At 34.9% G+C, this 15,305-nt stretch overlaps 1 protein-coding gene across 7 annotated transcripts in view; it reads right to left on the reverse strand.

Moving 5' to 3' along the window:
- The window catches only part of LOC136039154 (calcium uptake protein 1 homolog, mitochondrial-like), a 110,195-nt gene that overhangs the window by 37,670 nt on the left and 57,220 nt on the right, over window positions 1–15,305 (reverse strand). For all 7 annotated transcript variants that reach the window (XM_065722652.1, XM_065722651.1, XM_065722653.1 and 4 more), the window contains 2 exons: window positions 12,646–12,806; window positions 9,237–9,353 (listed from right to left, as the gene is read on the reverse strand). In XM_065722652.1, the coding sequence (XP_065578724.1) occupies window positions 9,237–9,353; window positions 12,646–12,806 (278 nt within the window). The remainder of the gene's footprint in view (window positions 1–9,236; window positions 9,354–12,645; window positions 12,807–15,305) is intronic.

Here is a 15,305-nt window from a genome sequence, read left to right on the forward strand (position 1 = left end):
CTAAAACCCATTTATGGGCAATGCGTAATTTACATATTTTTAGGACCATTACCCCTTGTGATTTCGATAGCAGAATCACAATTATCAGACCTTTTGCCATTTCATAACTAAACAGCTTTCTCAAATTTTAATACAATTACCACAAGGGCTATGGGGGGGGGAGAGGGACAGGTAATAGAAAAAAGCATGCCAGGAAGAATGACTGCCCTCCTATCACTTTTGTCCCTTAAAAGAGCATTATAAACTTGAAGTTTCAATTGAATGAGCCTCCTCCGAATTTTATAAGACCACCGCTTACTGCGAGGTAGTCGGGTGAAAAAAGGAAGAGTATATAGAAGGAAAATAACTCTTAATTTATGCAGCGCTCTAGTACTGGCTCTAAAAAGTAGAACATATCAGCAACATTTGAGAGAAGTTTACCTATTTGATTCTGCCTTCTTCATTCTCTTTAAAATCAAACTCGAAAAAAAATAAAATAAAGAATAAATAATTATTGGCTATAAGGAATTCCTAAGATCTCGCTGAAATTTTTTAGGATAGGTAGATTCAATCTCTCCACCAAAGAAAAATAGAATAAGCTTCTGGTACCAAAACCCGGTGAAGTGTGGCAGCGGGTTTTGAAGTGTGGCATACTATGACATCATAGTGTGGCAGCTACTATGACCAATTGTGGAGCAACACAACTGGCAATCTATTTAGGATTGGACTCCCTCTAAAAACACAAAAGCTTAAGTCACTACTTGTGCTTTTGCTAGGATCCATGTCCAATTCTTCGACAGAGATTAAATATATAAAAAACTAGTTTTTTTAACTGAAAGTATGGAGCGACATTAAAACTTAAAACGAACAGAAATTACTCCGTGTAAGAAAGGGGCTGTTCCCTTCTCAACGCCCCGCTCTTTACGCTAAAGTTTGACTCTTTCTCTCAATTCTACTTTATTAACGTTTTTTAGTCGTTAATTCTATGTTTTTCAGAGTTTCGTTTACTATTGAGCCGGGTCGCTCCTTACTACAGTTCGTTACCACGAACTGTTTGATTAAAGAAAAAAGAAAGTTTTTTCAACTAAAAGTAAGTAGCGACATTAAAACTTAAAACGAACAGAAATTACTTTGTATAAGAAAGGGGCTGTTCCCTCATCTTTATGCTAATTTTTTTTATTGTTTTGAAAAGTTGAGTTGTGAGAGAGAGTCATATGAGAGTTCATATGAACGTTTTGTGAATAATGCACATGAATAATTAAAACGAAATTTGCATATTAATTTTTTGGCTAAATGACTTTCTCATAGTTTTGATCGGACGATTTTGAGAAAAAAAGGGGAGGGGGAAAAGGCCTAGTTGCCCTCCAAGTTCTGGTTAGTTAAAAAGGCAACTAGAACTTTTTATTTTTTTACGAACGTTTTTAATAGTAACAAATATACGTAAATTACGAATTAACTTACGTAACGAACTTCAATATTCGTATATCTTTATTAAGTATATGAGGGGGTTCTCCCCCTAGTCAATATCTCGCTCTTTACACTAAAGCTTGAATTTTGTCCCAATCCTTTAATAATGACCCCTGAATCACACAGGCCGTAGAATAAATAGTTGAAATAACTAGAAATACCTTAGAGTAAAGAGTGAGGTATTGAGGAGGAGGCGAACCCCCTCATATCCGTAATTATTTCTATTCGTTTCAAGTTTTAATGCCGCTTCTTACTTTCACTTGAAAACAATTTTTTTTACTTATTTTTGCATTGTTTTTTTTTCTAAATATAGCTAGAAAATCTTGCCCCACCTTCATAGAAATTCTCTTCCCAGATGATAAATTCCTCCATGGAAAGATTCTCCCATATAACCCACTCCCCCCAACACGACAAAGTCCCCCTGAAAACGTCTGTACACTTCTCAATAACCATTATTACACGTAAACAATGGTCAGAATTTGTGACTTGCAGCCCCTCTCCCGGGAGCTGTGGGGGATTAATTCATCCCCAAAGAAATAGTTATTAGGTATCTCAACTATGCTGAACAAATTGGCTAACTCAAAATTTTGATACGGTGACTTTGGGAAAAAATGAGCGTGGGAAGGGTAGGTACCTTCCAATTTTGATCACTTAAAAGAGCCCTTTTAATTTCCCTTTTAATTTGGAACTTTTAATTTCCGTTACAATGAGCCCTCTTTTAATTTCCCTTTTAATTTAGAACTTTTAATTTCCGTTAGAATGAGTCCTCTCACGACATTCTAGGACCACTGGGTCGATACGATCACCCATGGAAAACAATAGCTATGAGCTCATATAGCACTTGTGACGAGGCAGGAAGAGCTAATAGCCAAGAGATCATATGGTATGAGCTCTAACAAAATTCTATGAATCAATAGATTGATTCAAAAGGAAAATTAGAGGCTTAATGCCGGTCAGGATTTAAAATAAGAGCTCTGAGTCACGATGTCCTTCTAAATATCAAAATTCATTAAGATCCGATCACCCACTCGTAAGTTATAAATACCTAATTTTAATTTTTCCTCTCCCTTTAGCCCCCCCCCCCAGATGGTCGAATCTGGGAAAACGACTATATCAAGTCAATTTGTGCAGGTCCCTGACACGCCTACCGATTTTCATCGTCCTAGCACGTCCAGAAGCACCTGACTCGCCAAATCACTGAACCCCTGCCCCAAACTCCCCCAAAGAGAGCGAATCCAGTACGGTTCCGTCAATCACGTATCAAGGACATTTGCTTATTCTATTCACCAAGCTTCATCCCGATTCCTCCATTCCAAGTGTTTTCCAAGATTTCTCCCTCCAACTCCCCCAAATGTCAAAGATCTGGTCGGGATTTGAAATAAGAGCTCTGAGACATGAATTCCTTCTCAATATCAAATTTCATTAAGATACGATCATCTATTCGTAAGATAAATATACCCCAATTTTTACGTTTTCCAAGAATTCCGGTTTCCCCCTCCAACTGCCCCCAATGTCACAGGATCTGGTCGGAATTTAAAATTAGAGCTTTAAAGCACAAGATCCTTCTGAATATGAAATTTCATTAAGATCTGGTCACCCTTTCGTAAGTTACAAAAACCTCATTTTTCAAAATTACCCCCCCCCCAACTCCACCAAAGAGAACAGATCCGGTCCGGTTATGTCAGTTACGTATCTTAGACAGGTTTTTATTCTTCCCGTCCAGTTTCATCCTGATCTCACCGCTTTAAGTATTTTCTAAGATTTCCGGTCCCCCAACTACCTCCCCCCCAATTACGCTGGATCCGGTTGAGATTTAAAATAAGAGATCAGAGTTACGAGGTCCTTCTAAATATGAAGTTTCATGAAGATCCGATCACTCCTTCGTAAGTTAAAAATACGTCATTTTTACCTAATTTTTCAGAATTACCCCCCCCCCCCCCAATAGAGCGGATCCGTTCCAATTATGTAAATCACGTATCTAAGACTTCTACTTATTTTTCCCACCAGTTTTTATCCCGATCCCTCCAATCTAAGCGTTTTCCATGATTTTAGGTTCCCCCACCCAAACTCCCCCCAATGTCACCAGATCCGGTCGGGATTTAAAATAAGAGCTTTGAGACGCGATATCCTTCTAAATATCACATTTCATTGAGATCCGATCACCCGTTCGTAAGTTAAAAATACCTCATTTTTTTCTAATTTTTCAGAATTAACCCCCCCCCCCAACTACCCCAAAGAGATCGGATCCGTTCCGGTTATGTCAATCATGTATTTAGGACTTGTGCTTATTTTTTCCCACCAAGTTTCATCGCGATCCCTCCGCTCTAAGTGTTTTCCAAGTTTTCGGTTTCACCCTCCCAACTCCCCCCAATGTCACCAGATCCGGTCGGGATTTAAAATAAGAGCTCTGAGACACGATATCCATCTAAATATTAAGTTTCATTGAGATCCAATCACCCGTTCGTAAGTTAAAAATACATCATTTTTTCTACCCTTAACTACCCCAAAGAGACCGGATCCGTTCCGGTTATGTTAATCATGTATCTAGGACTTGTGATTATTTTCCCCACCAAGTTTCATCCCAATTCCTCCACTCTAAGTGTTTTCCAAGTTTTAGGTTTCCCCCTCCCAACTCCCCCCCCCCCAATGTCACCAGATCCGGTCGGGATTTAAAGTAAGAGCTCCGAAAAACGATATACTTCTAAATATAAATTTCATTGAGATCCGATCACCCGTTCGTACGTTAAAAATACTGCATTTTTTCGAATTTTAAAGAATTAAAGAATTTTTAAAGAATTTTCTCAGGGGGTAAGTTTAAACTTGATGAAAATTATATATTTAAAATCAGCATACAAATATAATTATTTTGATGTATCTACTAGTATTACAATTTAAAGAACAGCTTGTCTAATTTCAACAGAATTTGATGTAAAACGAGAACTGATTTCCGAGTTGTGCCTTTTCGGTACCTGGATATGTTAAACTTGTACAGATAGGGCGAATTCTAGTCTTCAGGACACGTATCAGAAGAGCTAGTTTAATCTCAACGAAACTTAACGGAAGGTAGCATCTAATATCAAACTTTTGCATTTCGGCGACCCAAGACCACCATGGGACAGGGAAAGGTTTATAGGGTACCTAAATTCTATTATTCATGTTAAATACTAAAGGAATTTATTGCATATCAGTCAAACTTCGTCAGAATTAACAGTTAATAAACAAGTAATACCTTTTCAGAACCATTACGTTCAGAAACATTTTCTGAAGAGTTCAGATTATTCAGGATAAATTGAAACTCTGGGAGATGAGGATAAAAAATAGAATTTTGAGCTTATATTAGCTATTATTATCAGGCTTATTAGGCTCATTTACCTTTTTAGAACATAGGACAAATCTGAACTCTGGGAGATGAGAAAGGGAATCATATAAGAAGATATCAGAGGGATTTTCTGAAGACAGTGAATATAATCATTATCAGTTTTATTCAAGACAACTAATGAGTTGCTTTTATCGGCTTAATGATTATTGTTGAAGAATCTCTACAAAGGCTACTCAGAAAAAGTGGCATAATTTGATCAAAATCCTGGGGATGGGGGAGGGGCAGAATTGGAACCAATTTCTCAAATTGAGTTATATGAGAGTGAAATGGAATAACAAGCCGTATAATACCACAAACGTAAAGATATACTAAAGAGTGATTGAATTATGCAGGCTTACCTTAGTTTCAAAAAGAGGTTAACAGAAACTAAGTATCAGCTGGGGGGAGGGTAAACTAGGGTTTGAGGGGGGAGGGCAAACCGAGATCTGGGAGGAGTAGTTGCCCCATCCTGTCCCGTAGCAAATTAAGTCCCTGCTCAGCCACCCTGTGTCATAAAAATCTTTTATTGTGTCCGGAGTGTTGAAAAGATCATTAACCATACAATATCTAACTAATTTTGGCCCTCGTGCTAATACCTTCTCTTCAATAATGCTAGGTTTTTAAGATGGAAGGCTGACAATAACAGGTCCAGGATTGTCCTTATGAGTATATACCACTTGATCATTCGAGATCGATATTTCAACTTTGCAAAATTTTCATGAGGCCTTTGCTTTGACAGACAAGAATAATGATGAAATAAATTCCTCTCTATCCAGAGGTATCTGCGAAAAAGGATCCGTTGACAAATTCTGCGTCAGAAAATTTTAAAAAGATTTCTTTCAAACAGTTCGTGGTAACGAACTGAAGTAAGCAGCGACCCGGCTCAATAGTAAACGAAACTAAGAAACGGATATAGAAATAGATACACTAAAAGAATCAGATTTTTATGGTGATTTTAAATATACAAGTTTCATGAAATTTAGTCTTAAACGGTGAAAAGATACGAGCCGGAGAAAATTTGCCTTATTTTGGAAAATAGGGGGAAACACCCCCTAAAAGTTATAAAATCTTAACGAAAACCACACCACTGCATTCAGCGTATCAGAAAACCCTACTTGTAGCTCCTATCTACAAAAATGTGGAATTTCGTGTTTTTTGCCAAGAGACCGATCACGGGTTTTTATTTTTTTTTATTTGATTTTTTTCCCAGGGGTGATCGTATCGACCCAGTGGTCCGAGAATGTCGTAAGAGGGCTCATTTTAACGGAATTTATAGGTTCTAGTGCCCTTTTTAAGTGACCAAAAAATTAGACGGCACCTAGGCCCCCCCCACGCTCATTTTTTCCCAAAGTCACCGGATCAAAATTTTGTGATAGCCATTTTTTCAGCATAGTCGAGAGTTGAGAGAAAGAGTCAAACTTTAGCGTAAATAGCGGGGCGTTGAGGAGGCAACAGCCCCTTTCATATACGAAATAATATATTTTCGTTTTAAGTTTTAATGTCGCTCCTTACTTTCAGTTAAAAAAAAACTTGTTTTTTTATTTAATTCTGAAGTAAAGACAAGTCTTCTGTGTTTTTTGTCCTTAACAAAGTTTTTTAATGTTGTTATTTGTAATTTATGTGTGAATTGTGATTCTCGCAAAGCATTTAAAAGTAAATTGTACCTTAAAGATTTAGGAAACGATTTTATCCATTCTACTACATTCTTAAAAACCTGTTGACTAATAATGTTAGCAGTTTTTTCAACAAATTAATAAAATCAAAATATCTTGTGTTCAAATGCTCTACCATAAGTTCGACATAAATAATAACCGCTTAAATTATGTCTCCGTCATAAATATTAACGTAGAATAATGACACTGCCTTTTGTCATACAAAATATAAGAAGAGAAGATGTATTCACTATATTCAGAACAATCCTTGTTATATTTTTACACCTTGTACAATGGAAAGACAGTGCGGTCTTCGAAATTATTTAAGTGTACTCTAATCGAAAGTGGCCCACAGCTATGACCTACAAGTTACAATTGTACCAACGTTTAACGGGGCTTTGACACTGGCGGTCTAGCTGAGTGTTTTCCACAAAAAGGTCATGTGAAATTTTATAGAAATTAATAGCAATTTTTCCAACGCGCTATAATTCTATATAACTACTTTTATTCTATAGTTATTTCACAACTATGGATTTAAACAAACAATGATAACAGTTAAACTAGGGTAACGTAACTAGGATAACAGTTATACTAGGGTAATGGTAGTGATAACTAGGGGACGACTATAAAAGTCGCTTGGTTTTGCTATCCAAATTTCAACCAGACAATTCGTGGGAGGGGCATGAAGGGGGGCATAAGCAAAAAAAAAATAGATGAGTTGTTTGGAATTATAAAAAACTTAAGGGACATCATTAAAATATCGAAATCTAAAAGGTATTACAGTCACAGAAGTTCCCATGCTGCGTAGCCCTACGTACCCAATTCGTCCAACAGATTTGAAAAAAAAAAATGGTGTTCAGATTAATCAAAAATACAGTTCCAAAGAGTTTTACAAAACAGAGACAAACAATTTTCTTCAAATTTTCAATAAGACTTTTTTGAAAAATTTCAGCATTATTTTATTTCATAATTAGCAGATCTGCCAAATATGATTACAAAGAAAAAATAAAAGACGTTGCAATTTCGACATGGCACGTCGAAAGGCAGTAGTCTTGTTGAAATTTTGGGGAGGAGGGACTCCAGATCATTTGGATTCTCCTCTACCTAAATTGTGATCTTCATCTTTTGGTAAATGTCACTGTTATTACGAGCAGATAAGTGGGACTTCTCTGAACTACTGCTACTACTACTACTAAGAACTCACCGCAGCATCATGCCAGATTAGGCCAACACAGCTACGCATGCTCCCCCTCCATACCAATCTATACAAAGCCTCCCTCTTTACACCCTCCGAGAAAGTTCCAGTTCCCCTTAAATCTTTCTTTATGATATCCTACCACCCCAGTCGCGGACGACCTACTTTCCGTTTAACCCTAGAAACTTGGCCGAAAAGGACGAAACTCGGCAATCTGTCATCCTTCATATGCAGAACGTACACTAGCCATCTCAACCTTTTCTCATTATAGCCCTAGGAAGCGGGACTAAACCACACTTTCCGCACAGCCTACTGTTTGAAATACGATTAGTCAGCCGGGTACCCGCAGCAATCCTTAGGCAATTCCTCCGAAAAACATCTAGCAAACCTTCATCTGCTTTTCGAAGTGCCCTTACTTCAGAACCATATTTGACCACTGTCATCACTGTAGCTCCAAAACTCTAATTTTGGTTGGGAGACTTATTTTCCTTTTCTTCCAAACTTTTTTTAACTTTAAGAAAACGCCATGAGCCTTGATTATTCTACGTTTAAAATATTCACTGCTCCTAACGTCTTTCCTAATATTACTACCAAGGTAAGTGAAGATATTCACCTAATCATTCTTTTTGCTACCTAACCTCACCTTTGCATCTTCACTTATTTCTAGCCTTAGCGGCTTAGCCTTCTTAACATTAATTTTCAACCTATTCTAGCACTTCCCTGAAAATATAAATATTTTTCACTTTTCATTAAAATTCGTAATTACCTTGAAACCTATTTACCTTGAAACACATTACCTTTGAAACATATCAGTGTTTTGTAATGTTTGGTAATATCTATGATCAGCAGTGTTGCCAAATTCACAGAAAAGACGCAATTAGAAACATTTATGCAAATGTAACAAAAAAAAATATAAAAGAATGACATGTCGAAGAGGAATGATGTTATCCAAAGTTGTGGAAAGGAGGGATTACGGATCTAAATTAAAATTAAAATTCGTAATTACCTTGAAACATATTTACCTTGAAACACATTACCTTTAAAACAGTGTTTTGTAATGTTTGGTAATATCTATGATCAGCAGTGTTGCCAAATTCACAGAAAAGATGCAATTAGAAACATTTATGCAAATGTAACAAAAAAATATAAAAGAATGACATGTCGAAGAGGAATGATGTTATCCAAAGTTGTGGAAAGGAGGGATTACGGATCTAAATTAAAATTAAAATTCGTAATTACCTTGAAACATATTTACCTTGAAACACATTACCTTTGAAACATATCAGTGTTTTGTAATGTTTGGAATATTTATGATCAGCAGTGTTGCCAAATTCACAGAAAAGACGCAATTAGAAACATATATGCAAATGTAACAAAAAAAAAATAAATAAAAGAATGACATGTCGAAGAGGAATAATGCTATCCAAAGTTGTGGAAAGGAGGGATTACGGATCTTCCAGATACTTCCCTATTTGAATAACAATCTTCAATTTTTGGTAAATCTTTATGACGCCAATATAGCAATACACATTGGTGAAGGATATTTCTATTTTTCTAAAACAGAAAAAAAAATGATCAAACATACCTCTAATGTCAGTATTTCCTTTCGTAACTGCTCTTGAAAATCGAGAAACTTATCAATTGTCAACTTCTTGTCTCCGTGGTTACCGAAAAAATATTTTGAAAGAGCAGTATTTACACCCTAAAAAGGAAAAGTTCAAATGAAAAGTTAAATCCAACACGGTAGTCAAATAGTTTCCCTTTTAAGAAGAAAATTAAGAAAAGTCCATTGCAAATGTAGTACGCTAACACCAACACAGGACACTATAAAAAATAAATTGTTAAAGTGTCTTAAATACCACAAACTACCACCCTCAGTTGAAAACCTGGTAGACCACACCTTGACGCACCAGAACTATTCAATCCCTCCAATCCAAGGAGCTACTCCAAGACATATAAATTGCAGATATCTATAATGTTTAGATATGCCGCATCAAAACGGAGAAAAAGCAAGAGGGTGTCTTGACTGAAAAGCCCATTAGCTCTAACAGAATTGGCTCTAATCAATTTTATGGTAAGTTCTTTGATACTAGAAAAACAGTTTCCAGCTTGTAAAAATAGTTCCTTCGCTTGGGAAAAAACAGGTAAAGCTAAAATACTACCTTTTCACTGGCACTTTTATTGATGTGTTACCTACCACCAGAACACTAGTTTTTGTTGTTTTCTAGAGGGCGACAGTTGATTCTCACAAATGACATTTAATTTAGGATAAATAAGATGAAAAGTATGTTTTTTTTTCTATCGATTTTTTTTCAGACAGGTCGCTGTTACATTACCTAACCGTTAGTATTTATTTTCAGAAAGAACAAAATTGTTGCTCACCCTTTTTCCGTCTTGCTTTTAGATTCACTTAAACTGATTCGTCTATGGTTAGCCATCAGTATTCATTAAGAGCATGGTAACATGTACATTTTATGGAAAATACCCTTTTAATTTCACATTTTTCAAATGAAAAAATAAGCGAAAAAAAAACAAAAAAGTCTCCTGAGGGTCTAAAAAAATGTGCATGTCTTACTGTTGGAAATAACATCGTTGCTGGATTTATAACTGGATTCATCCAGTTATACTCTGTTATAACTGGGTTTATTCAGTTATGCTCAGTTATAACTGTGTTTATTCAGTTATAATCAGTATATCTGGATTTCATCCAGTCAGAACATTGACAAGTTATATTATGAGGTGAATGAAAACTTATTAATAAGAACAGGCACAACAAAAATAGGCTGTGCCTGATCAAAACATGACATCAGTCACTTTTTAAAGACTTTTCTTCCATGTGTCCAAGAGAGTCCTTCAGCCGAGAGCTAAGAAAATGACAGGTTCCCTACCCGACCGTAAGTGCGGATATGATTAAAGAAATAAGATTAAATAAAACAATTTGTCCGGTCAAGCGTTGAGAAGGAGACAGCTAAAACAAAACCCAACAGGTAACAGTCAGCATTAAGAAATATGAAACTCAAGCGATAAGAGAAAAAGTCTGGAAAAGCAGGAATCGGAATAATCAAGAGGAACGGTGAAAAACTTTAAATAGACAAGAGCTGGATTATAATTCATTATTTTTATCTTCCAAAAGTTAAAACCAAGAATTTAAAAACCAAAAATAACATAACCAGTAAGAGAAAATAGTAATCAAGAGCAGAAAGAAAGTCACGCATACAAATACGTAATTGATTTCATTTGAACCGTATCTCAGTAAGTACAGCTTATAGAACAATTCTGATTGCGCCACTGGATTCATCGTGTCAACATTAGAGGAGGTGACAAATTTATATTATAAGCTCGCACAATTTTGCACGTGCAAAACTTGCACAATTATTTACAGCTTATATATGATGTATGCACAGCTTATACACAAATATAAGCCTCAAACTGAGCTCTAAGAATAAAGTGAATTAAGATCACTAAAGTCAGCTCAGTAATTTTTGACAATTTGCCAAAACTAGAAATATGAATCGTTATAGGAGATATTTTAGAGACTAAGGGTTATGCTCATAAGGGAGAAACAAAAGAGAAAAGGGGACGTTATTAGGCTGAATAATTTTTTGTCAAAGATAAGTGAGCCGAACGTAGAAAAATAAATCAACTGAAGGAATATTTAAATTCTGCGGTATGGATGATACGCAATGTTAATGAATGCACTGTATTCTTAGTAAATGAATAACGTTAAGGAATTTTGTATCATGCCAGTTTATGGTGAATCTGATTAACGTTGCCAATGTTGTGCAGGCTGGTTATTTTTGAAATTAAAAAAAAAAAACTATTAAGGGTAAACTGAGTGAAACAAAAATTGAGAACAGAAAAGAAGAGAGACAAAAAAAAAATTATTTTACGTAAATTCCCAAAACAGCTACAACGCCATTTATTAGATCTTAAAATAAATTTTCAAAGAACAAGGGAAATCTGTCTCCTAAAAACTTACATGTTTTGACAGTAAAAACTTATTAAAGAAAATCTAAAGAAAATGACCCTTCTTCTCAGACTTCTTGTTCAAAAATCTAATTTTATCCTAATCTGACCAGTGGGATTTCGATGAGAATGTCATTACGGTATTCTATTAATTACCCTATTTGGAAAAAAAAACATGAATTTAAAGTACCAAGGACATCAAAATAAAAAACATCCACATTCCTGGGTAGGTCTTAGGTGTATTCATACCTGACAACATGCTAGTGGTTGTTACAAAATTACAAAGTTTTTATGGCATCATTGCCACGTTGAACAATGAAAAAAAATAAGCTAAACTAACACCTTTGTCCGCAAAAATTCAAACACCAACAATGTGTTGATTCCCAGAGGCAACTAGAACTTTAAAAAAAGGCTATATCTTCTTATGCTCTTTGGTGCCATATGCACTTTGCTTTTTTGCGTATTGTTGCTCTTATTTTTATTTATTGTGGTTATTTATTTTATTTATTGTGGTTATTGTGTACCTTTTTTTATTTATTTTTTTTATTTTATTGTGGTACCCACTACTACCAAAATCTGTATAACAACAAACGGAAGTCTTTTCCACTAAAACTGAATTATCGGTTTTCCTTAATTTCCACATAAGATTGTGTATATGTCCACTTGGCCAAATTCAGAGAACCAGATACCACCTTCATTGTCTGTGTCATTTTCAGAATTTTTGACAGAGACCAATGAATTCTAGCTTCTTAGCATCTTGACTAAAAGTCCACTCACAATGAGATTTTACTAATAGCTAGCACTAATTTGAGCCCACCAGAATTTTTTATGTTTTTTTGGCCAATCACAAAATTCTATGAAAAATCTGATTGGCTCAAACTAGCACCTGCTGAATCTTGGTATTCGAAAAATATCGTTCTGAATAGGCCTTAAGTAAAAAACCAGATTATTGTCTAGGATGATCAATTTAAATTTTAGTCTTGTACGTTTCCTACAGTCTTTGGCTTAAAAATGTACAGAAAACTTACCTTGAAAGTATTTCCAGTGACTGAGTGATCTCTGTGTCTTAAGCCTACACTTGTCTGCTGTCTGGTAAGATTGGCAACCTTTTGAAACTCGTCCACATCTACGTCGCCATCTCCATTAAGATCAAACATTCGGAACGCAATTTCAAAGTGTCTTCTAGATGCTATAAAAAAATCGATATAAGAATGTGTACTTATTTTAATAGTAGGTCTTTGTTGCGTGAAGATAATAAAGCAATGTTCACAAAAATATGATGAAATTCCAAAATAAAAAGCCACAAATTAGTATTACTTGGGATATATAAAATAATTTCTATAATTTGAAAAATCCTGAAATAACTTTTAAAGAAAAAATAAGCACCGTCCACGAAGATATACCAAATTCGAAAATGCAGTCACGCAATAACCTTGCCTGAATACATCAAAATAATTTCGTAGATAATTTCGAAGACCTCACTGCCTTTCCACGACAATAAATAAAATTCAAATAGGTCTAAAATCCTTTTAAAAGACAGTGATAAATTTAAGAAAATAAATACTAGATATTTCGGTCGCATATGCAGTGACCGTCATCAGTAGTAAAACATCACTAGTAGACCGTCTTCAGTAATAATACATCAGTAGTAAACCGTCATCAGTAATAATACATCAGTAGTGAACCGTCATCCCTAATAATACATCAGTAGTAAACCGTCATCAATAGGAGTACTACTACAGATGACACAGCATATGTAACCGAAATATGTAGTATTTTTTTGTTAAGTTTATCACTGTTTTTTAAAGGATTTTACCCCTATTTGAACTTTTATTTATCAAAATAATTCCAGTAGCCGATACTTAGAAATAAATCATAAAATACCTTTTTTTTGCAGTATTTTTACTTAAATTTTTCGAATACTTCTCAATCTTAAAATACTTAAAGATCTTAAAATACTTCAGTGCTCTTTTTTTTAATTTTTATGTTTTTGTAATTTTTAGTTTCGTCGACGGGGAATTGGATAATAATAACAGATTCGTATTCGATGGTGTATGCTTAGATAATTTGGTGACCATACTTTAATTCGATATGATGATCAGTGAAATTTGAATAGAGTCAATTTTGGATGAGGGTTTAGTTGATTTTCCATATTTACTGGACAGTCCCTCTGGACAGCCTAGAAGAATTCTATGTTGTTTTGTGTGTTGTAAATATTTCGTTTAATAAATAAAAACATATATAAAATGAAATTCAGAAATTAATTCATGAAATAGAGATTCATAAAAATTATTTCATAAAATCTTCAAATAATTTTTTAAAAGAAACTTTGAGAACAATGAAATTTGGAAACAGAGGTCACAAAACATAAAATACATACAAATATAACATACATATACATATATACAATATAACATAAAATGCATACAAAACATAACATGAAATACATACCAACATTTTGAGTTTTCTTTAAGAATTAAAACAATTCGAAACAGTTGCACGGAAACAATTCCGTGCAACTTCGTGAAAACTGCACATTTTCTATAAATGATAGCTTGTCTTCTTTTCGATTAATATTATCATCAAATATTAAAGAATGTTCGACTTTGAACTAGTCTACTTCATATTTTTTAGCATTTTTAAGCATGGAATATACGGGAAATGTATAATCCGGATTGTCTTGAATATCAGAAATACTTCAACAAGTTTTCTGAAACCAATGATTTATTCGCACTACTTGTACTTGCTCCGGAGTCAAACGTGGACGCCTCACCCAGCATCTAGAAGATTCCGTATGGTTGACTCATATTTATCTTAATCTTCCAACAGCTCTTCAGCAAACCAGAGCCAACAGCTCTCAGAATTTCTGCCAAACTTTCGAAATCCACCGATGATATCGAGATCATTTTGATAGTTGTTCACCAATTTTTCAATTGACTGACAGGACGTCTTTGCCGATCTGGCAAAGGAGTAGCTAGAAGAACTTGCTTGATGATGTGGTAATTCAGCCTTCTCATGACATGACTAAGCCAAAGCAGTCTTCTCCGCTGGACAATCGTGGCATAATTCATTTCCAGGCTCTGTACAATTGTTATACCCATATTTGGACTGGTTCAAATAAATGATTTCAAATTCTATTATATAGTCTAACCCCATTTTGTTTCGAGTCCTACCTTTCAAATTACTAAAACAAGCAACCAAAGACACTGTTGGACACACAGGCATAAAAAAAACTGTAGCGCACACTCTTTTGTGAGGGCTGGAGAAAAAACGTTTTGCCTCTTCTTCCTAACACTATTTTTAAGTCCCTTTATCCAAAAAAGACAAACCTCTTCATGAAGTTTTTTTTTTTTTTTTTTTTTTTTTTTTTTTTTTTTTTTTTTTTTTTTTTTTTTTTTTTTTTTAAATGGATCACCCAGTGGTGAAACAAAAAAGGATATGCTTACCAAATTACGTATTAAATTCTTTGAGATTTAGTTGAAGTTGCTTCTGTATATAATCTCTTTAGACTATGGGCGAAATCCTTCAGCTTCAAGCACAAAATATTATTAACGGGGGCCAATAATAAATCAACTTAATGTTAGGATTTGGGGGGCACCCCCTCCCCACATGCGTACGTCTTTGATACAGGTATATACAGTAGCGCATGTACATCATAAAGTGTCATATCCATTATTCGGATCGGATA

The sequence above is a fragment of the Artemia franciscana genome, chromosome 19 (assembly GCF_032884065.1).
Source record: "Artemia franciscana chromosome 19, ASM3288406v1, whole genome shotgun sequence".
Classification (NCBI taxonomy): Eukaryota; Metazoa; Arthropoda; class Branchiopoda; order Anostraca; family Artemiidae; genus Artemia; species Artemia franciscana.